Source organism: Marmota flaviventris, chromosome 20 (genome assembly GCF_047511675.1).
Source record: "Marmota flaviventris isolate mMarFla1 chromosome 20, mMarFla1.hap1, whole genome shotgun sequence".
Classification (NCBI taxonomy): domain Eukaryota; kingdom Metazoa; phylum Chordata; class Mammalia; order Rodentia; family Sciuridae; genus Marmota; species Marmota flaviventris.
This window is the reverse complement of record NC_092517.1, coordinates 12755431-12780509: the sequence shown is the minus strand read 5'-3', so window position 1 is coordinate 12780509 and position 25079 is coordinate 12755431. Positions and strand designations below refer to the sequence as shown.

The 25079-nt window shown below is 38.9% G+C and overlaps 1 protein-coding gene across 2 annotated transcripts in view; it reads right to left on the bottom strand.

The window, feature by feature from the left end:
- Window positions 1–25079, bottom strand: part of Grm7 (glutamate metabotropic receptor 7) — an 837641-nt gene that overhangs the window by 49110 nt on the left and 763452 nt on the right. For both annotated transcript variants that reach the window (XM_027931895.2, XM_027931894.2), the window contains exon 9: window positions 3930–4176. In XM_027931895.2, the coding sequence (XP_027787696.1) occupies window positions 3930–4176 (247 nt within the window). The remainder of the gene's footprint in view (window positions 1–3929; window positions 4177–25079) is intronic.

Below are 25079 nucleotides of genomic sequence, written 5' to 3'. Positions count from 1 at the left end.
CAGGATGGGGTTGTGTCCCGAGCTGTCCACCTGCCTTCCATGTCCAGCTTTTTGAAGGCAATCCACAGGCAACTTACGTAGTTGAGGTATTTCCCTGTGCTTTGAGGGGACACTGGCTTAGAAAATGGATGGTGTCTTACTTAGGTCAAAAGTAGTTTGAGGCCTCTCATTGTTATGTAGTGTGATCCTTTACCAAGGAAAGCACGAGACCAGAGGAGAACTCAGAGTACCTTCTGGTTATGACCAGGACAGGTGAAGGAGGAAGAAGACTTCATCCACCCGTCCCTATACAGCCATGCTATCTCTTAGTGACATTATCCATCCAACTTGGAAAGGATCCTTGGGGCCAACAGTGGAAGACAGACCAAGCACAACCATGTCCTTCTATTTATTTGGCATCATTATGTTCACCATGAACTCACATATGGCAGGTAAATCAGAAGTAGAGAGTACAGGGAAAGATGCCAAAATCAGGAAACAAATGACTGAAGTTCCCTTCTTGGAAAGGAATGTTGAAGAGGGACCACCTCAGATAAATCTGAAAATATCCAAATCAGTTTAGGCTCTACTGAACCCCTCATTACAGAAATATTACTTGTATAAATAAAAATTAAATAAGTAGCCAAGCTACACCCTCCTACCCTCTGAGCTTGGTATTTGTTATTTTAATGGAGAGACTTGTAGCCGGTGGCCCTGGTTTGAATATGTACTGTTAGTGCAAAGATAACAACATTAAATTATATTTTTGTTTCATACCCCAAACTGTTTTTTATTAGAGCATTATATAAGTATACATAGTAGTTCAGTTCATTTTGACAAAGTTATACGTGCATGGAATTTGATTTCAATCTCCATTCTTTGAAGCCAGGGTATTTTTGACTGAAGAAGCAACTTGAGGGAAAACTAACTCCTTGACGAATAATAGACCATCCTAGGGCAGTTTAGGTGACTGCCCACATGAAGCCGACAAGCAGGTTCAGGGCTGTGTAGACATGTAGTAGCTGTGTGGACTGGATGGGTGGCGGGAAGCGTGCATGCAGCAGGTGGCAACTGCAGCGATGGAGCAGGGCTGTTCAGAATGCAGACACTCAAGGTTGAAGTACACTGCGACTGAGTGCTTAGAGCAACAGTGAGCAAGAGAGGGTATTTCTGTTCTGTTATTTACTTTATAGCTCATGTAAACTCAACTTTCTTCTCAGATACCTTCTCTCAGAAAAGAGAATACAGAATTTTCCCACTGAAGATTTTTTCAAGTGCATGGTGTCTATTTTTGCTATTAAAAACCAGCAAATAATTTCTTTGTCTCCATTACCAAAGTTTAGATATTAGAGAAAAAATGAGCTATATATATTTTTAATATCTTTATTTTTATTATTATTTATTTTTATGTGGTGCTGAGGGTTGAACCCAGGGACTCACACGTGCAAGGCAAGCGCTCTACCACTGAGCTACACTCCCAGCACGAGCTATATTTTTTATTGAACAATATTATGATAACGCTTCCTAGCATCAAAGCAGTATCACCTATTTATATTAATTGAATCATTCACTACTACTCTTTATGCACTTTTATTTGTACATTTTTGCATTGTTAGAGACTTTCCAGTGAATTGCCATCTAGGATAATTACTTGTGTTCCATACTGGTTGCTCCTTTTGGAATCATTTTAAATAACTTTTTCTTATCCATCTTGGGTGCATTTCAAATTTTTATTAATTTTTTGATTCCTTTAGATTGGATCTGTCCCAGGTCAGCATCGTAGCTGAAGTTAAGGGAGTTTTCTCCATTAAAGACTCAGACTGAGTGTCCTAGAATGAAATCCTTGCAAGATTAGATACACTAGTTTCTAGAGCTGAGTCCTCCAATACAGCAGCCACAGCCATGGGTGTCTATTTAAACTTGAATAATTGAAAACAAAGTAAAATATGAAATGTGTTAGGTGAGTAGTGTATTTCAAGGGCTCTAGGCACCTGTGTTAATGCTGACTGAATTGGATACAAAGGTTCTATCTAGTACATTAATGCCACTATAGCACGTGCCACTGGACAGCTTTAGTGAAACTAAGATCTTTGAGTTTCTCTTGGGGACTTTAGAGGGTTGGATCATCAGAAACCCCAATGTTTGGAGGTACATGAATCTCCTCCTATGGTTCAGAAACATCTAGTCCAAGTTATTATGGTGTTTAAGGGTCATAATGTGAAAAGTACTGAAAGAATCTTAAGATATTTTTCAGACTGGTGGTGAGTCAAAGGCTCTACTTGATTTGCTTTTTCTTTTGGAATGTTGATGTTGGCTCAGTGTAGACACCAGAACAGCATTAAAAAAAAAAAAAAAGAAGAAGAAAGAAAGAAAGAAAAAATAAAACTTTATCAAGGAAAGACAGCCAATGAATTCCCAAATGGAATAATTGTTGTGATTGAAATAGATAATGGAATATTTGAATTTCTGAGTAAGATGAGGCCTCTACCTTGGCAGCCTTATTTGAGTTCAGTTTACTCCTGTCTGTAGACAATACAACAAGTAATAATTCGTTTCAAAGCACATTTAACTTAAGCATCTCTCACCAAACATCATTATTATCATAACCACATAACCAGTCAACTGCAGTGTACTTTTAAGCAAAACATTTTGCCTCTTCAGGAATGGAAGAAATTGGCATTTAGTTGATATACCATTTGCTAGATGCATAATATTTTTTATCATCTACTTACATCTTATTCCATTTTATATGTAATGATATTTAATTTTAGAAAAGCACAGTGAGTCTCAGAGCCTTGTGACTGTGGAGAGGAGGAACCTGGCTTTGAACTTGGGTATGTCCACACCCAAAAGGCTCTTCCTACAACACAGGGAGTGCGACCATCAATTTTTCTTCTTCTGAGTTGCTCTTAAGAGATACAACAGAACCTACACACTTGTTCTGTTGGTCCCCTATCAGGGAAATTATTTTCCTGTCTCTTGCCTTGTTCCAGATTCTACTCTACTGAGAAGTCAAAGTGAAGCCCAAATGTTGGTTCTAACCTTGCTACTCTCTGTCTACTTACTTTCAAAGTGTTGTACCACTTTTGTTTCACTATTTAGAAGTGGAGACCGGCCAAGACTTGGGTCTTTGTACGGTACCCAGTTGGCCTCTTGAATTTTCTGCTGGGCAGTAAGCGTTTTGCCACAGTTAGGTCTATCTTAAACCCGAGGAATATCATAAACACTGGAATCTTTCATCCTATATGGAAGGGGTCAAAATATTCTAGGAAATCAAGTCCTAGAACTGAAAGTTTTAACGTAAAATTCACTCGGTACCAGCATAACTAAAGGCTGCTGGAATATTGCAGATATGACACACAGTATCTCAAGTCTCACATTTCTTCCTTTATTCCAGCCCTAAGGTTTTGTTTTTAAGAGAACAAATCTGTTGTGCAAGGGTGTGGGACATATTTTCCCCACATAGTGATGCCATTTTTACATGGTGGTGGTCTGGGCCTATGTACTTCAATAAGAGTTAGATTAAGTCTCTGGGAGACTTGCTTAGTAAAGAATAACTAAGTTTCTTCATATGCATGTACCAGTGGAGAGGAGTCAGGTTTCCTAAGATCTTAATCTAATTTTATTTCTTCTGCTACAATCCATTAGGTATAGACATTTGCCTAACAGGAAGTCGTTTCCACCAGCAGGAAGGATGCAAGGTGCCACAATCTGAGAGGTGTATTTATGTCAGTTGTAACTAAGGACACCAAGCAAGGGAAAGAGGAGGCTTTGTACTTTTGAAGCAGAACTTCTAAAGGCTTTTTGTCAATGGGGAGTAGAAAGGAAATGGTGGCAGGAATGAGTCAAACTCAGAAGAGCAAGAATTAGCATTCACCAGGGCAGCACACACCACATTTTCTAGGGTCTCCTGATGCAGGATGGGAAGATGAAAGAAAGGAGTTACTTACTGTTTGGGTCTACGTTTTCACAGAGTTCTGTCTTTGCCTCACCGTTGGGTCTGTCACTGGGTTTGTGTGACAGCCGCGATGACATGGTGGCTGCTGTGACTACCGCCTTGAAGCTTCGCTTCCGTTTCTGGACATTGAGTTCAGGGTGGAAAATGATGATGTACACTTTCGGCATGTATAGCATTCCCAGCGCCACGGACGCACTTAGGTTCATGGAGATTGTAAGCGTGGTAGTTTGTATGTAGAGCTAGGAGACACAACACACAAGGCACTATTACAAATAAAATGACCGCAGAGGGGGTCTGCATACTTGAAGTGATATCAAGGGTAACTAGGCCTAGGAGGGAAAACATAGCAACCCTCTAGGGCCTTACAAAGAAGGAAGACAGAATGACTGCACATTTATTGCAGGGTTAATGTATATTAACTGATTGGACATCATTGGGTAAGTACAGAAGTGAGCTTGCCTTGAAGAAGTCTTCTATGTGGAAGTTCAGAGTTAAAGTCATTTTTTTTCAGAATGGCAGGTATTTTATAAAGACATGAAGACCATAGAAATTTCTAATCTGGAGTAAGGAGTGGCTATTGTTAATTTCACCTGTGCAGAAATTGCAGAAATTCTGGGACCTCATTTGAAAAATGTTTGTTAATAAATGCCCTTTTTTTGGTATCATTTTAATAATACTGCACCTTCAGCATCCCTCCCTACAAAGTACTGAGTAAAGTTTTCCTGGAAAGTAAGACCTTCTTGCCTAAGTCTGTGTCACAAAAGACTAAGGTCAAGGGACCAAGACGTACTGATCCTGGCTTGTCCACTCTACATTGTCCAATTGCTAATAGAATGAAGAAAACTCATTCTACCATTGTGTTATCTGTAGTTTGGATGGTGCCCTGTGCTTGTCCTTGTCTCCTTTTGCTTCCTCAAGAAATCAGTGGATCTACCACTCATGTGGTGCCTGATGTGTGAAGTCATTGTCTTGGCTATATGTTTGAAGAAGGTTAGCTGAAGGATGTGGAAAGTTGGACAGTCAACACAGGAAAGGCCACTGACAACTTACATTGGTCCAGTATGTTTACAGTGTGCCCTACCATGACCTAGGACCCCTCATGTGATGATCAGGTGTGTGCTTTGCATGTTTCTAAATGCTAGGCTAAATTCAAGCATCACCTCTTAAAGTTGGTGGAAAGAAGAGTTCCATGACAATGGATTTGCCTGTGGTGTCCCACAGCTAGGCTGACTGCCATATTGACATAAATTTCTATTCTTATTGGAGTCTACATGGTCCCAGTTGGTATGTATTGGACTATTTTTTCAGACAAAATTTTCATCATTCTCCACCTCTCTGTCCCCTCTACTGACAACTCTACCTTTCCAAGGCTCTATCCCCGGGGGCTGTCTTGCAGACCTTGAATGCATTGTGCTCATTCAGCCAGGAAATCTTTGTATATGCCTTTTTAGAAATTCTTCTTTTCCTCTGTGTGGAATGTTTCTCCATCCTAAGCTGCCCTCACCCACAGCTTCAAATCAAGGGCGACAAGGCCGACTTGATTACTTACACACTCTCAAAGGACTATTGTCTTTCCATCCTTGGTCTCAGTTTGTAATTACATATACTCTCTACCATGATTATTTGACTAACCATCTCTTCAACTAGGCCTTAGGGTCCAGGAAGATAGAGTCTTTCTCTGGAGTGCATTGCTTATATCTGTGTGGCAGGCAAATATTAGATTCTTGATAAATAGGATAGATGGTTTCATTTGTTTGACATCTTTGTCCTTCCTATACCTTGGTGGTCAAACAGCCTTTCTTTAAATAACAGGAATTTCCATCAGCACTACTAACTGCCTGGACATCTCTGGTGTTAATTCTTCAAATTGAGGCCCCTGTGAAAAAAAAAAATCAAGAGAGACTGTGCCTTCTCATCTGAAAGGAATGAAATTTTTTCACAAACGAGAATTTGAATTTGTATGTCTCTGAACAGTGAAAAGGATCTGCCAGCTGCTGACTCTATAATACATAATGAATATAAAACAGAAAGACAAAACAATGTTGAATTAATGATCCTTTGGGTTTTTAATTAGACCATTTTTTTTTTTTGTAGCTCATCTTTTCCTACTGGAATATCTTTAGATTTTGAATGTCATTCCCTACTGCTAGCCTGCACTGTTCAAAAAAGGCTCCTCATGGGCACAGAGCTCTATGGATCTAGACCATGGTGCCGGCTTTCTTCATGGTCACAGGTTATCATTGCACTCATGAGGGTGTTGCAGTCCAAGAGAGCACGGGATATAAGCAAATCTGTGGTAACTTAGGTTTTGTTTACATTTCTCTGCTTATGAGCAAATTCTGCAGTTGAAATTATTCACTCATTTCTCTTAAGAAAGACCAATTATTAATTTAAAACTCCAGAACTATGATTTTTATGAAATGTAACTGAATTCTTTTAAATGACATTATTGGGGCTTTGAGATAAACACACATACGTATATATACATATATATTAAATTGTGCAGTCTCTGGTAACACTTGAGAAATATATAGAAACAAAGATAAATGTCACAGGCCACATTCTTATCCCTGTTCCCAGCCCACAGGTTCTCCTTATGCAGCAGGGAGGAGGAGAATAAGGAGTCTATAGAGACAGTCCTGCTGAATTCAGTTAACTTTTACTAGTCCTGTAACATTTATCCTCAGCTTTCATGTCTGTAAAATGAGAATACTAGTATCTCACAATGTTCACATATTTTTTGTGTGTGTGGTTCTTAGGTTTGAACCCAGTGCCTCACACATGCAAGGCAAGTACAAGCTACAACCCTGGCCCGCCTATATCCTTTTTTAAACAAAGTCTCTAGGCCCGGATTTACCCTTCTCTGGGTATCACCTTTGCTTATCTGTCTTGCTCAATACATCAGCTAAAGTTTTTCCCATCTTCTAGGTCAGGCCTGCCCCTTTTCCCAAGTTGTAGCTCAAAAAACACTCACCTTCCTCTGCTTAGAGCATGGTCAGTGGTGGCATATGCTTTCAGAGTGCGAAGTCCTCCGATGGGATTTACATGTTAGAAAGTAATTTGAGCATCACAGAAAGTTCATGCTACAACTGTGTGATTTCTTGAAGAAACCATATGCAAACAGTAGGCTTCATCTCTCTTTGTCAGTACACAAGACCCACACTTGCCCATGTTCCAAAAGACTCACTGACAACCAGCAGTTCTTTTGGAATCAACTTCCTTGTGCAAATGATAGGCCATTTTTTAAGGTATTGAGTGCAATAGTAAGTATTTATATTCATGTCCCTAGCACAATTTTCCCTATCAATACTCAGTCTTTTGTGACATAAATTTGCATGGCATGGTGAGTGTTATAGGATATGGGTGGCAAGTTACAGCACAACTGACTACATGATAAGCACCATGTCAGTATTAAATTCTGGTTAATGAAAAAGTTATACACTTGAAAGAAGTATTAAGTCTGATAAACATCTTTAACATTTACTATTATTTCAAGAAAAGCCATCATTCACAGTTCATTGTAGTGGTAGTTTTCCTATTGCTTGTGCTGCAACTCTATTTCCTCATTACCAGAGTGAAGATAATAATGCCAGTGGGTTCTAAAAGGGTGACCACCATAAAAAATACAGGACAGTGCCCAGCATATTAGCAACCACTCAATAAAGGATGTTAGTATCATTTATTGGCTGTAACAAAAAATACGTTATATCAGCACTGTTCTTTTTTCATAGTCTTAATACATCTTGAAATGATTGTCTTTCTTACAGAATCCACTGAATAACGGCATGTGTTAGGGAGGAAAATCTCATTAAGTTTGTTGTATTTTGTTGTTGGAAAGTATTCTCAAACTCCTATTTCATCTGTCATTGACTATTTCATGAGAAATAACCAATTTTGTATGTTCCCAGGTGACAGTTGAGAATTGGGACAAGAAAGCTTTAATGGAGTCTTTAGGTTGGATGGGAGAAGTTTCATAATTCTCACAACACCCCAGAGTCTGTGTAATAAAAATGAAAAATGTGCCTGATGTGACAGTAGAGAGGAAGGGTGTGTTGTTATCTGAATTTGAAATATTGATGTGACTAAACCAAAATGAATGTTCCTGTACCAAAGACCAGTACTTGCTAACTTTTCCACCTGTAACCCCTGCTTTTTAATTGAAGTGGCCATGGCTGGGAAGGGACAGAATGTTTGCAGTCAGGATTCCCAGAGGTCACCATACTGAGGGATTTTTTTGTGGGTAAGAAATAATAGGAAGATCCAGTATGTTAATGGAGGAAACACTGCTTCCCCCCATTCTCTGGGGGTCAAGGAATTTGTATCTTCTATTAGGATAGTTTAAAGGGTTTTTAGTTTGTTTGTTTTGTTTTTTGATTATTAGAATTGATTTTTGAGTCTTGGCCTTAGACTACTGGTGGGTGATTTGGGGCAAGTTACTTCAGGTCTAGTTAATGAGTGAGTCAAAATTCAAACCAGATTGTTACCAGAGTGCCAGATATAAAATCTTCCTCTTTCTACCTCTACCATGGAGACTTTCCTACTGATTTGAAGGTAAAAGGAGATCATGTGTGCAAAGTAGTCAGCATAGTATATGGCATATGGTGGTGGTTAGGAATTCCAAGTGTCATTATTAGACAGCTTTATAGTCTGCAGAAATGCTTCATGCTGTTCTATTTAGACCTCCAATCTTTAAATAGATGTTAGACAGATAGATAATGTAGTTACAGAAATGCACACCACACAGCAAATAGTCTGGGGTAGGCATCTGATCATTGAATCATAAACAACAGAGAAAACTAGATGATTACTGAACAAGACCTAGTTTTACGTGTTTTGTATTTGTCATTGAATGGCTGCAGGCAGACACGGTACTAAGTCTATATGCAATTGCATTATTTATTTGACGTAAGGCAAGTGCTCCAGGTGAATACAAATCAGTTTCTGGAGCATGAGATAAGTGATTTTGTTCATGCTCGAAATCAGCTACATCTCAGAAGTTAGCTCTGCTGACCGGAAACCTGATGCTGTGTCTTTTCCAACATAGTGTCACCAGAGGGATGCTGTCATTGCAATTGAGCACATCCCCATGTTACTTGGACAAGCAGCAGGCTGTCTTGATGGCCAAGTCTTGCAGAAAAGCCACTTCTGATTCCATGCACAGCCCCCACCCCCACACATACTGATTGAGAGAATTTCTGACCCCTTATCCTTGATGTCAAAAATATTTTCCCCTTCCAGTTGTCGAGGAGGAGCTCTGACAATATTGGCCAGATAAAAGAACACTGTTGGCTCTGTTGCATGATCTAAAAGGTTATTTACCACTCCTGCTGGTTTGAGAGCTGAAAATTTGTTAGGGCTTTTGCTTGCAGTGATTTTTCCATACAATGGCAAAGCACTTTACCCATAGTAAGCCTGGAGAGAGAGACTTGTGCCAGATTCCATCAGCTCCCTTTAAATCTCCAGCCATGTTCATCCAGACTGAACCTGAAAGTCTTTTTGCAGGAGATTATATCTGATTCCATATTGAGATGTGAAAATTCTGGTTTGTAACCTCACTGGGGACCATCTTGGGTATGAAAGAAAGATATTCTGTGTTTTTTTTTTTTTTTTTTTTTCATTTCAAAACCAGTGGGTTTAAGAAAATGAAATCTGAGCTTACATTATTCAGCTACTAAGGACACAACAAATTATTCCATTGTTATAACTGAAAAGCTGTTAAACCTTGCCAACCTTGATCCCCGTTATTGTTAAGGTAAACATAATCAAATGACAATAGCTGAATGATGGGTTAAAACAACATCCCTTAGTATTTTAGGCATATTCCATGTGCTTTAAATTAAACTTGTTCAGTGTTTATTACAACTAGCCCCAGGAGTGTTACTGACTAGAAAACAATGTTAGGTTCTCATAAAAGCAAAGTGTGCAAAGCAAAGCCAATGACAAGAGCTTTGGGATGGACTTGGGCAGGATCACCCCCCTGCCCTTGACTGCTTATCGGTTCTGGGTGTGATTTCTGTGTGCCTTCCTCTGTTCTTCTTGTGCCGTTGCTCCCATTTGACCACTGAGTGCTGATAGCTTCCTTCTTGCCTTTCCTTCCCTGTGTGCATCTTTACTTCCCTGCATGTCTAAAACTGCCTGGGTGGTGATGTGAGGCAGGGCCCCTAGCTGCTACCTGCGCTGTGTGGCAGCCAGTAGTTAATATGCTACGTGGTGTCCCTGGCTGATGGGTAAAGCAGTGGGGTAGATGAAATCTAGCTCTGCTGAATTGCCTACCTAAGGGTGAGTCTGTGTGCTCCAAATCCGTCAGTAAGGTCCTCAGCTATGTGTAGGAGCTGATGTCCCAAAGGTGCAAATAAATAAAACAAGACTGCCCTAGTCATTCAGTTTATGCCTCTATATAGAACAGTGAGGACTCTCAGATGGGGCACAGAATGGACATCCATCCTAATGAGAGGGATACCATGAGAAGGAGTGAGCTCGAGCCACACAGAAGTGGCTGCATGATCTGGGTTTGATCTTGCCTTCCACAGCCTCAGTGAGCTTGCAAGAATGTCCTGAGGAGAAAGTTTATCACGTTTTGTATGGATCACCTCCTATCCAACCCATAGACTGGTAAGGAGGTGCCTCTCTGCTAATATTTATCTTCTTGGGAAATGTCAGCTCCATCTCCTGTTTGCTTCAGTTGGAACTTTTAAGGGTTGTTTTTTCATATGTGGCTTCCATCATATTTTGTACTTCATGTTCAGTCTTTTTTGCAGTTGACTAAGATTATTTGAATAATACTTTAGACTGTTCAGTTCTCTCCCTGCTGCCCCCATCCTGGTCTTAAATATATATTCATCCAGTTAATAACCCTATAGCACAAATAACAGTGGCTTTCACGTTCAAGTTTTAGTTGTTGTTCTCCTCCTCCTACATCCTAGTGCTTGGATATTATATGAGAATTCCAGCTAGCTTCGCTACATCCGTTGTTGTCTCCCTTTAAGCAGTTTTTCAGAGGGCCACCACAGCAATCTTTATAGAAACTTCAAATCAGATCAGGTTGTGGGATCTCTCCCCAGACTCCACATAGCATCTGATTTGGCTACATGGCTGGCTTCCTGAAATACGGTGCATATGGCGTTCTTGGGTGCCCTGCATTCATTCCTAACAAAGGTATTTAATGCATGCAGTTCTCTATGCCCAGAATTTTATTTTTTGCATGAATTCTTCATTAACTTCATCTTTCAAGTTCAACCTCCATGCCCTAATATCCTTCAACTAAATTGATTTTTTTTTCCTGTGATGTTCTCTCTGATAGCCTATAAGAGAGTAATTTTCAGATAGTCATGGAATCATTGATCTCAACTCCCCTCTTTCTTAATGGCAGACATACACCTACCTATCAATAAGAACAATTTCCAAAAGTATTTCTGAATGAACAAGGATAATGATTTTTTAAAAAAGAATTGCAAAGGAAGGTATACATACAAATATCCTAATGAAAAAAACTGAACTATTTCTGGGATATCAATGTTTTAGGGTTACATTTTGGTTCCTAAAGTGCACACACTCAGAATATACTAATTCAAAAATTCTGTTTTCAAAGAGCGTATGTGACCCATTAAGGAATATAGTCATCCCTGGCAAAGCTTAGATGAAAGTGGAAGTTTTGTGACTCTAATGCTCACTCATTCTGCTACACTGATATTCACTTTCAACTAAAAAGCCTATTTAATAAAAGAGTAGATTATAGACTTGTTTAATTTTTCATTCTCTAAGGCTTTAATTGCCAGTGCTTAGGAAAACAAACAGCTCTAAGTAGTTCTAAGGGAACAGGCAACACATTTATGTGTTTATATTTTTACGTTCATTTTCCCCACTAAGAAATGTGAGCAAACATTTTTTGCCTGAAGTTGAAACTTGGTCGGATTTCCTTGCCAAATCCAGATTCTTGTCACGGCAATTCAGGATTTCTGTCTTTCTCTCCGACTATCTGCAGTCTTACATCCAGGCCCACATAACAAATGATCAAAAGATGAGCAATGAGAAAAAAAAAAGAATGAAGGAAAGTGAATTTTACAATGTACTAAAATATTAATCTGTTAAAATGGATTTCTATTAAATGTAAAGAAAAAAGTAAATAATGCACAGATGGAATGTACAAACCATCTGCAGATGAGTAGGTAATGGTGTCTGATGGTTCTGTTTGCTTGCACATGATTATGATATGCAACAGAGGAAGGGCAGAACACAGAAACTGGACAGACAGGGAGGGTGAAAGCCATGTCAAGTTGACATTGGTGACCCAGGATCTTTATTATTTTCTTGGTTGTGGTGGGAGAAGACTTTTCTCCCCTCCATTTACTTTATCGTGTGTGTGTGTGTAGTGGAATAAAAACAGGCCTTTGAACAGTTCCAAAGCAGAGTGTATGCATAGTAATGCATAAAGACTTGTGCTGACAGGAGCCCCAGTGTTGCACCAGAAGGTTCTGGTATCTTTTTTTTTTTTTTTAAATTTGTTTTAATTAGTTACACATGACAGTACAATGACCTTGACATATCATACATTTGAATCAGATGGGAAATAATATCTCATTTTTCTGAGTATACAGGTTGCAGAATCATTGGTCATGCATTCACATGTGTACACACAGTAATAATCCTTCTTATGTCCCCAAACCCTCCCCTCCCTTCTCTCTATCTAATTTAGAGTAATGCTATTCTTTTTTTTCCCTCACATCTTCTTACATGTATTTTGTAAAACAATGAGGATCTCTTTGCACCTTCCATGCATTTCCCTTTCTCCCTCACTTTCCCCCCAATGTACAGGTAATCTTCTTCCCATGTTCTTCCTCTCTTCCCCATTTTGAGTCTCACCTCCCTTATATCAGAGAAGACATTTGGCATTTGTTTTTTTGGGATTGGCTAACTTCACTTAGCATAATCTGCTCTAATGCCATCCATTTCCCTGCAAATGCCATGATCATATTATTTTTTTTATTGCTGAGTAATACTCCATTGTGTATATATGCCACATTTTTTTTTATCCATTCATCCATTGAAGGGCATCTAGGTTGGTTCCACAATCTAGCTATTGTGAATTGTGCTGCTGTAAATATTGATGTGGCTGTGTCCCTGTAGTATGCTGTTTTTTGGTCTTTTAGTCCAAGAAAAGGAATAGCTGGATCAAATGGTGGTTCCATTTCCAGCTTTCCAAGGTTCTGGTATCTTTACAGATACATATAATGGATCTGTATAATGAAATACCCATGCCAGAGAATGGGGAGAAAGATCTGACACCCTGGAAAAGGCAAACCGAAGGGTTAGAGATAAGGAAAAAAATGGGATTTATTCCCCAGGGATAACAAGGGAGGCACTCTTGGGATGACCTTAAATTGGAAAGAACAAACAAAAACATGAGTCAAGGATTTGAAGGAATGAGTTGACCAAGGGGAGGTGACTCATCTTGGACTGGAAATGCATCAGTAAGCATGTTTTACAAAGTTTGGCGGGCTAGTTGTATAGGGTGTTGTTGCTCCTTCTACTATTAAGCAGTAGCAAAGACCTCATATCTATTAGATAGGCTGGGGGATGGTTTTCCTTTGCCACCTGAGTTTGTAATCCCCCAGGCTAACGGAGACATGTTAATCACTGGACTGTTCTAAGGTTGAGTTTTTGTTACTTAATTGATGTGGGAATTAGGAAACATTTATTTCTAAAGTGTTGTATACTCATAGATTGACTTGTCTAGACTAGGAACCTCAGAATGTCTCCTTCCTTTCTCAAGCCAATATTTGTTTCCTTTTTGATTAAAATCTATGGTCTCCATATGTTGTGAAGTATCCCACAAAATCTCCTGTGTTGATCCCAAAATATTCAGGGATGAAATGACTAGATTTTGAAAGTCATAAACTGATCAAGCAGATTAATTCACTTAATGAGTTAATGATTTAAATGGACTAGACTCGTTCCTAACTTGAAGCAGGTGGGTTATAGCTAGCAGAAGTAGGTCACTGGGGGTACCCTGGTGCCTGTATTACTCTCACTGTGTGCTTCTTGGCTACAAAGAGGTGAGCAACTTTACTCTGCCCTTCCCCGCCCGTCTCCCATGCATGATGTTTTCCCTCACTGGGGGCTCAGAGCAGTGGAGTTTAGCCAACCATGGACTGAATGTGTAAAACTATGAAGCCAAAATAAATTTTTCCTCCTTCATGTTGTTTTTGTTAGGTTTTCATCTAAAAACCTAACATACTATATATATCATGCCCCCAATTTAGGAAAGGTATGTTATCTTTTGAAACAGCATACCAATGATGTTTAAATTTGTTAAGCAATTATATACCAGTTATCTGAATAGCATTATAAACAACTATTCATTCTAAAATTATTTAGTACTGCAAAGACACACCAGCAGCAATGTGTTGTGGGTATTGAGCTGCATCATCCAGAGGGATTCTACCTTTCTTCAGGACTGAGAGGTTTGATCCTGCAGATGCTGTGAAGGTATCAGCTGCTAGCTCTCTGCTGACCCTCTTTGAGAATTGTGTTGGGTGCAGACTCATCTTGTCTAAGATGATATTCCCTTTCCATGGCACACTGCCAGCAATCACTGGAAAATGCTAGAACAAATATATAATGATCCAGTTTTTTGCTCCAGGTGGGGACAGCGCCAGAACTCCCCAGAGGGTAGCACTTTGCTAACCTGAGATCATGGATTTTTCTCTTGTCTAGAAATTTTGTGGTTTTAGATTTCATGTCCAGATTTACAATCAATTTTATATTGGTGTGGTAGAGACGTGTGGATCTGCATTTATTTTTTGGAAGTGTATGTGATTTCAGCACCATGTATTCATAGAGCTATCATTTCTCTACTGTATTGCGTTTTGGTCAGCAATAGTTGTCCATATATTTGTGGGTTCATTTCTGGATTTTTTTATTCCATTGATCTATTTGTCTTGATACTAGTGCCCTGCTCTTTTGATTACAATAGCATCATAATATGTCCTAAAATCAGATGGTATGAGAACTCCAACCTTGTTCTTCTTTACTTTTCTTCCAGGGTTATCTTAATTGGATCCTCTGCATTTTCTATATGAATTTTAGAATTAGCTTGTCTGATTCTATAGGACAAGTGTTGGGGTGAATTTAGAGAATGATAGAACTGATACCTTAATATTGAGCTTGCCAATTCATCAATAAGGCACCTCCCTCTGATTGTTTTGGTCCACTTTGTAAAAAATAATAATTGTACATAGTTTTGGGTATCATGTGATAATTATGTGTATATATTCAGTATACATATATTCAGTATATAATGATGAACTGAGTGGAATTACCATTTCCCTAGACATTCATCCTTTCTTTGAGAACATCTGAATTCCTTTTAGTAAATATATATAATAAACGTTATAAGGGATTTCTTTCAGCAGAGTTTCGTAGTTTTCCATATATAAGCCTATTGTAAGACACTGGACTCTTGGGAAGCTCCCATGCAAAACTTCAGGTTAAAATAGTCGTCAGGAGCACTTCATGGGTGGTACTGTTGTCACCTTGTGTACCCATTCAGGGGACACACAGTGCCAGGCTGGCCTGCTGCTAGCAATGCTCAGTTTGCAAAGTAAAAGCGCAAGGCTTGTTTACTTAATGTGATTTTTCTAGTCTCTCTGTAAGTAGAACTTCAGTTTTCTCTAGAGGTAAGAAGAAAGCAGAGGTCACTGTCCCCTCATTCTCCTGGAGTGACTGGGAGACATCTGCCTGGTCCCAGTACCTAGCCCAGGTGACTGTAGTCTTGGTATCAGGGCTTCCTGTGGAGGGAACCTGAGATGAACTCCCGACGGATTAAAGTGAGGAAAACAAAGTCCTCACCCTTCTTCTAATTCTCTCTATGTTGACAATCTACATTCTGGGCCTCTGTCAGTGAGCTCTTATCACCATGGAGCCAGATAGCTTATATACCTATAAAATTTATCCAAACCTAAGAAGCAATCTGTTTTATAGGTACTGAATCAACATTAAACAAAAACAGGTGTTTCACTTATACAATGGTGCGTACTACCTGTGAACAGATGGAGCTTCCAATAGGTGATTGGTTTCTTTCCTTACAGGGCGTATTTTATTCACTGTGAAAAGAATCTATCTATTGAGAGTTTACCATGTGTCAGTCTTGGTGCTGTAGGGTTCTACATATGTGGTTACTTTAAAACAGTCTGCAAGCACAAAATATGTCTTGAAATGGTCATGGTGCCCATGCCTTAATTAAATGGATACCTAGTTTGGTTAGTTTGGCATGTCACATTGTGGTGAAGCATATTTCTGTAAAATAACGTCATTTATCTTGCATCTGGGAGGTATTATAGGATGTGTGCTTGTTTTGTTTTGCAAAAAAGTATGCCACTTTTACTTATTATAGTTACCAAACTGCCTTTGATGGAGGAATAGGATGCAAGGAATATTTCTTTGTATCCCTGAAAACCCAAGTATACAGATGTGTACTGCAAATAATAGAGAAATAGCAATACTCATTTGTGCTCCTGGGGAAGAGGGCCAAGATTCAGCCAGCTGCAGCTACTGTCCTCCTCACTGGTCTCGAACCAAGGCAAGGAGAAAGAAAGAGGAGCAAATCAGACCAAGGAGTATTCAATTATTGAGTTGAGGTACAGGAATTACTTTCCCCCTTTGAAAGTTGGCTTTGAAGAAATCTTAAGTTTTGCCAAAAAATGCAGTTGATAGCAAATACTGTCAACCTTGCATTCATGTGAAATGTGTTTACCTTCCAAAAACTTTTATGCCTTGTTTTCATTAAAAAAACATAGTAAGAGTAAAGTTGACATGCATGTCCAACAAAAATATGAATGAGAAGAGCTCAAAGACTCAAACCAAAATGATTTATAGTAAATATTTGATGATGTAATAATCTTTGTTTTCCATTCTGTTGTCTATACTATAGAAAAAAATATGGATGTTCCTAGGATGTATTGGTATTTACAGAATCATTCTTCTCCCCCTGCCAAAAAGAAAAAAAATTGTCTTAAATAAACTACTGTATTTTTGCCAGATAAGTATACATTAATATGGTGGCAATTAACACCTATTCCTTGCATACTAATCCTCTGTCAAAGGCAGTTTAGTAATTAATAGTGGATACTTTTTTGAAAAAATTTCACATAATGGTTATATCCCACATTTTTGCAAAGCAAAACAACAACAAAAAAACCCCAAAACCTTTCCCTAAAATCTGAAATGATTATGCGGAGAAGTATAGTATATGACATTTTCCACTGAGGGCATTATTTACTAGCTGTGTACCAAGCTCCATGTAAGAATTGATGGGGTGAATCTCACATCTCTGCTGAGGGGAACTCTTGCTGCAGCTGGCTTTCATTAAGTGTCACACAGTGAATGAGTTGTCAAGATAGGATGAAGCAAGCTAAAATGATTGCCAATTGTTATTTAGCCAAAAGGCTACTGAATAATGACAGTGGAACCAGTCTTCACTTTGCCCAAATAATAGTATTTAAGCTTCACACATTTTCTCTCCTCAACTTCTTACAATATATTCTCTACTCAAAAGGTATATGGGGGCTGGGGCTGTAGCTTAGTGGCAGAGCACTTGCTTCCCATGTGTGAGGCAGTGGGTTTGATCCTCAGCACCATATTAAAAAAAAAAAAGGCATGCTGATTACCTACAACCACAAAACAGATATATGGTAAGCACTTAACACTGTATTCTCCAATTTCATTAGAAAATTATTGGACTTGGCTCATAAAATTCACTGTGAGATCCAGCAAGGCTTGATATATTTATTATATTCTACATTCATTTGGATTTTAGAATGTGGTTTATGTAGTTGTTTACTAATGTAAGTAATAATAATGGTCATGTTGTACTTATTAGCAACGGTGAATGGGAATTCTCTTCCCAGCTCCATTGGTAGGAGATGATGCCCATTTTATGTGTGCTCATCCTTCAGTTGATAAGTCCCAGTTATTTCATCTGTTTTTCCACAACCTCTTCTTGACGTTTCTTTTCCCCCAAATGCTATTTACTTTTCGAATGACATTTCTGAAATCGGTAGTTCTTTCATGCAGAGGCATCAAGTAGCTTGACACAGAAATAAGTGAATGCTTATGTTCACAGATGGAGTTTAACCTCTCTGCTTGGTTTTATGTTTGCCACCCCATGCTTTGTACATGTTATTTTGTATATTCTAAACAATATACATTTAATAACATGCACATGTGTCCATACCCCAAATAATAATTTCAAAACAGAGCTTTTAATTTAAGGATGGGATAAAAACTGCATCTAAAGTGAACACAAGGGACCCACCAAATGGTAAGACTTCAGGTTGCTATCAAAGGTTAAGGAGAGTAGGTGCCATTTACTTGCTGTTTTAATCCTCTGGGGGAAACATGATGATTCTCAGATGATGGGTTTTGAAAAACAAAGATTCTTTATATAGCTTGTAAGATCTTACACATGGTTTCCTTATAAAGAAACCATGAAAACGGATGCATTTATTTTTGATTTCTTCCACAAGTCCAGAATTTCTGAAGAGGGCAGTGATGAGCAGATTTCTATTCAGGGTGAGAAAGTTGTCTCTGCAGTTAGAAGCCATATGGTACTTTGGGTAAAACACAAGTTCATTCATGATATTTTTGTTAAAAAAATTTTAGTGTCTAACTAGGCCACTCCTAGGTCCCACCAAATGGTATCCATTAAGGATGGCCAATATAGTGGATTCAATTGTGTCCCTCTCAAAACATGTGTATCCTGGATCTTTGTTTAAATAAGGGGGTCTTTGCCATTGTAATTAGTCCTTCTATTTTTAATCAACATTTCTGGGAATGATTTTGTACCTTGGAGAAGATGTGACTATCTTGAAGGTTGATCCTATATATCAACATAGAGGCGGCTGCACTGCACATATGTCATTGTGCCTATTATTAGCACTTGTCCACACAGAACAATCTGATCACATTTGTTCAATGTAACTTTAAAAAATATTCTGATTTTCAAGGGGAGAGGATTCTGGGTGACATTCTCATCTTTCTTAGACCTCAGTTCGCATCCACAGTAACAATGGTTCTTATATAAGGCATGTGTAGAATTTTATCAGGAGCTAAGATGAGAGATGAAAATTTACTTCTTCCCCCCTCTTTTGTCCAGTTATATATTTTTAATGGTCAGTGTTCCTTGAGTCATATTCTAAAAAAAACTCTGAATGCTCAGAGATTTATTTAACTGTGACATTTTGTGAAGATCTCAGAATCATCTAGGTCTGCTACTTAGTTATTTACAGAATTTGTGCTTAATAGCTTTGAGCTGATAGAAATCATGAATGGTTACGTCCCTTGGTTGGGGCAGCTGTCCCTATGAAACCCTCCTGATGGTGGGGTGGCATGGAGAAGAGATGCAGCCGTTTCTTTTCAGTCAGTCTCTTGAATAATTCATTAAGCACAGCTTCATTTTATTTCCCCCTGTTCTAGAGTTTGTTGCTCCTGAACTGTGGCCACATGAGTTAAGCTTCAGTTTCCTCATTGCAAAGTCAGTGTGAACATAACCCTCATTGGACTGTTGGCTGTGAAATAATTGAAAGGATGAATACTGCACATGATAGTTGATTCGCCACCATTATTGTTGTTATTTATCATTGTCATAATAATTCCTCTGTTCTCTTAGCTGGTAAAACTTGCTTTCATTTCATCTGCTCTCACCCTTTTGCAAGAATTATAGAGAGAAATTATCTACTCTGTGTCTGGAGAGTGAGAATCAGGCCGCGGTTGGGCTTGTGTATGGCCAGCCTACGTTGTTGAAATGGACCCATTCACACAAGTGTAACCAGGGACAATGGAAGCCATGGTTCTGAGAGTTCACTAACTTCCTGTGATGCCATAAGAGGATATGGAGGAAAGAAGAGTGCAAGGAGGAGGTGTATTTCCATTTTAACAAGTAGAGTTGACCACAAGTGAAATAACAAAGGTGGGCTAATCCCGGTGATGGCTTGCTTCCTAAATCAAAATTAGAAGTAAAGTTATGGATAGTTACTAACGGAAACAGTATTTTTGAAGCAACTTTGTTGAAGTATTTAATATGAGGTGTGCATCCTAATTTATGTAGTAGTTTTTGCTTAAGCATTTCAAGACCTCCAGTGGGTATTGAAAACCACACAGAGAACCAAAGGCTGTGTATGTTTTTATACATCCATCCCAATGATGACGTTGAATTATAGCAGTATAGGAGGTTAACAACACTAGTTAATCAGATCGAATGTGGTAAAATGGTCAGTATCACTAGTCTTACACTTTGGGACCATTAACAAAAGTAAAGGGAACTTTAATACCAGCACTGGGATCTCAGTACAGTGGATCTGATAATTAATTAGCAAACTAGTGCCTGGGCTGATGGGTATTGTTCACAGTATGGACTAAGGGATGATTCACACATCCCAGGTGGGGTAGAGCGAGGTGGTGAGAAGTTTCTTTGTGCTATTCAGAATACATGCAACTTAAAACTTTTGAATTGTTTATTTCTAGAATTATCCGTTTAATATATTTGGACCATGATCCAGTGTGAGTAAATGGGATCACTCTATAATGTGCTGTATAGAGTAGTTCATTTCAGTTCTATAATATCTGAGGGGATTGCTGAGATAAACACCCACGGATGTACAAGGTGGACCCAAATTCACACAGATGATTAGTGAGGGGGCGAGATTAAATTGTAAGGCTTCTGGATCCCAAAGTCCATGTTTCCACCTCTGCCTAAGAAGATATAAGCAAGTAATTACCAGTGTTCCAGTGTTGTGCTGGTTTGTAAGTAACAAGTAAAAATAGCATCTGCTTCCCTCCATTTGATACCATATTAATTTAAGAAGAATTTTTTTCCTAGGGCCAATGTGTTCATAAGGAAAAGAAAGTGAGGTAGAGATTGCAATTGGAGTTGGCGATGGTTTAATTATACAGATAGCAGAGGGGCTGAAGATGTCACCTGGCAGATGTAGGAGTGATGGATGAGGCAAGTTGCACTTTGCTTTGTCATTATTATTTTGAGCTGCAACTTTATTAGAAGGACAAGCTTCTGTCCAAGGTCCTTGGTATTTTCACAGCCCAGGTTACCCTGCAGCTTACTCACGTGTCCTCTGTACTAGCATGAGGTCTTTTTCAAAAATGTTTTTGTGGGGCTCACCATACAGTTATATGTACTGAAACAGGGAAGGGTTGAAGAAGATCCTAAGTTAGGGTGTATTAGGGCATGATTGTGCATTTTTCGCAGAGGAGATTGAGTACAGATAGATAGTCTTATATTAAGGTGACTTTAGGGAAGGGGCTGCATGGAGCCAGCGGGATTTGGAAGCCACACTGATCTTTGAGCCCCCATCTTTTAGGGGAGTCATTTGTGCTGTTTCTTCCTATATTTGTATAATGGTTATGAGGGTATCTACCTTGCCAGCTGCACAGATTCAAGATGGTAGTGTATGGAGGTAAAGTTTGTTTAAGCCCTGGGTCACATATTTGAGTGGCCAATGCATTTTTTTTTTTTTTCAGTTTGAATCTGGAACACGCACTGTCAACTTTATGTTCAGCACTCACTTTATTTTACATCCTGCTGCTTTAGTAATTTGACCTCGTGGTCTCAAACCCTTTGGCTTGAAAAGATAAACTAGCCATGTGAAATGAGCATATTAGTCTGTATCCATCTCTTGACCATGGATGGAGAGATTTGATGGATGGGGTTTAGATGCAGAACTAGTTCTGCAGAGCGGCTGCCCAAAGGTGAGAGGGGACACGACCCTCAGACATGGGCGTTCATCAGAAGATTTTGTGATAGTTCAAAAGAATCTGACCCCAGACCATATTTTGAGCATAATGTTGCTACCTGGATTTCTCTGAGTCATAGAGGAATTTGTGTTTTTAGGTACTATGGGTGGTGGGCAGATGGAAAACAAAACATACATATAATATCCTCAAGTGGTAAGTAATAGGGAAAACAGAATAAGGAGACTCTGAGACAAAGAAGTTTTCCGTATTCAAAAAAGGAAGGAAGCCATTGGAATTGGAGCCATGATGTTGTGCACATGACATTTTTAGCCAAGTGGGTAATTGGAGGCAGTCTATTTGAGAGAAAGCCTATAGTTTGTCAAAGGGCCTAGGAATACATCTTATGTTTGAGGATTTCCCTTGTCCTGTTGTGAAGATGGAATGGCATCATTAATCATGCTGTATACTGACCCCTGGTCCCTGCTTCATGGAAAGGGCTTAGTGAGATTTGAACAACAATAAAACTGGTCTAAAGGAATATTCTACTTTTTAATGATTTGGTATTTCCCAGGGAATCAGTGGAATGGTTTTCACTGTATTCACTGACATGACTTAAATTCCATCAATAACATTTGGGGTCTTCAAAAACATTTTTTTTTTTCTTGAACCAGGTATTGAACCCAGGGGCACTTAATTCCTGAGCCAGATCCCCAGCCCCTTTTTTATCTTTTAGGATAGTGCATGCTTTTTGTGTCCTCTGTTTGTCGTGGTTCATAACTTATTACTGGTTTCCCTTACTCAGTCTCATATGCATACTGGCTTGGAAGAAGAAGTGTTTGGTTATTCTAGATAAAATATTACCATGTTGTTCAGAGTGAGCCAAGTGCCATTCATTGACTGGAAGCCTTGGCCTTAGACCTTTTAACCACATGAACAAACTGCTTTTTACAAGGTTATGACCTATATTTCTCCCAAAATGCAGGTAAAAATGACCTGTTTAGAACTTGTCCATTTCTTTTTAGGAAGAAAAAGGTATGCAAGACAGTAAAGATATTTACCAACCTGGCAGGAGTTGAGAGGTTAAGCTCAGGGCTACATAGGGGTGCTTGGCCTTGGAAAGGGAGGAATTCCATCCTCCATCTGTTACTCCTGATGGCTAAAGACTGGCTTTTGCTATGAAGCATAGGACCACATCCTCTGAAACATACTGCTTTCTCTGAATTGCTGTTTCTTTCCAAACATTCATAATGTGAACAATATGGTGGTGAGCCCTCCTCTGGGCATATGTTGAACTGGGTTGAAATTCTATTAGTGAACTCAAGAGCAAGTCTCACAGAGGCAGAATGACGATTCTTTCCCAAGGAAGCCTAATGAGATGTATGAAAATAGTTCTAGCCATTCCTGTTCCCCCTAACTACCAGCCTCCTCAATTACAGAGCAGGAGCTTTGCCAGTTTGCCTGTGTTCTAGAAATTCATTCTCCCGTCCAGCAAAACAGGCATTAGAAAGCCTATAAATAATCATCTTATTCTCACATCTCTGCACTAGCAAAGAGGCTGGTGCTGCGAACAAATGAATTGGCAGTTGATAGACAACTGAGATGAATATTGAAGGGTGAATCTTGCATGATGCACATTATTTTTAAGCAGGACCAGAAGACCACCTGTCTTTTACTGCCACCTGGTTTAAGCTGTGGCTTTAATTCTTTTCCCAGGATAAGGTCCACGGTGACATCTCTGTTTTGTAGAAGCTGAAGGTGAACTTGAAGAAACAGGAAACTTTTAGGGTCCCCAAACTGTGGGATCCTGTCATTGTGTTCAGAGCAGTATAAATATCTACTGCTATTAAAGCTTCATGTATTCAATGAAAAAAGAAGCTCAGTGCCCCATTCCCTGCCTCTCCCCCCACACACCATTTTCTTTCAAATAACAGGAATCATAGTTTAGTTGGGGGTGATATAAGAAATAGTCTTCATGAATTTTTATGAGTGCCCTACTGTAATAATGTTGTTTTAAGGATCCTCTGACATTGTTTTGGTTTTCTGAAGATATTATTATGTTCTCAGTGTGTTCTTAGAAAATGACCTCTGCTTACCCTCTGCGGACAAAAAAAAAAATGAATGCTGCACTTCACTGATAGTGCTGCTGCAATTAATAATTTCATGCATCTGAAACTGAAATAGGGCCAGAGTCTTGGCCACTGAAACATTTCCTTTTTCAAGGTGACAGAAATAACACACTTTGCCAGCAGAAAGAATTGCTGAGACATTTCTGCTGTGCCACCTTCTGAACACAGTGAAGGAGTTAGGGTTCAATCTTCAGCATCACATGATATCTTTTTTTTTTTTTTTTTAAGTTGGATACAATATCTTTATTTCGTTTGTTTATTTTTATGTGGTGCTGAGGATCAAACCCCCAGGGCTTCATAGGTGCGAGGTGAGTGTTCTGCTGAGCCACAACCCCAGCCCCCATGATATTTATTTAATTTTGTGTTCATCTACAACTGTTGAAATAAAGGTAGAATGGCCTCAGATATTTGTGCTAGGCCCGACATGATGTGCCACCTTCTGAGCATGATAACAAGAGTCCCTCTCTGTGTGTTCTGCACAGTATCTCACTTGTCCCCACACAGCAGATGAGTGCCATTTTTATAACCAAGTTCAGATATGAAGAGGGGGAAGAAAGGAGGCTCAGAGAAATTATATCCTTACTCATGGTCAGAAGGCTGCAGATTGCCAGAATTAATATCTGGGAGTGCCTTTGCCTGTGGCTCATGTACTTATAGCAGCAAGTTCTTGAGAAACAGTCCTGTGTCTGCCTACCATGGGCCTGCAAGTATCATTAAGTCATTTTAAAAATTATTATATTTTCCTTATGTAGGATAAAAGAAGTTTTTCTTCCCTTTACTGAATAAGCTTGATATAGGCAAATACAAATAATGTAGGAAAGAACATAAAAACAAATAAGTCACCCTATAATTAAATACTCAGATTCCATTTCAAGACTAGATAATAGATTGTTATTTTTATAATAATTACAGCACATTATTATCACCACTCTGAAATTAACAATTATTACTGAATTCATATTGGTTTAGAATCTGTCTCCTTGTTACAGGAACAGCCCTCTTTACCAGTAGTAGAAATAAATTCCAGTAGGAGATTACTCATAATGTATCCTGTGTCAAGATATTTGGGGGAGGACGAAGGTAAATGTTTGGATTCAGTCCACAATCTGTTAAAATAACATAAATGTCAATGTCCTTCCCAAAGACATGCAATATAAAAATTTGTGAAAGCATGAAAATTGTTAACTCATTTAAACAAGTACTGAAGCGATTCTGCAGTGTCTTAATGTTTGGTTTCTTCATTCATCTCTGCTAAGTAAAACAAATACCCATTA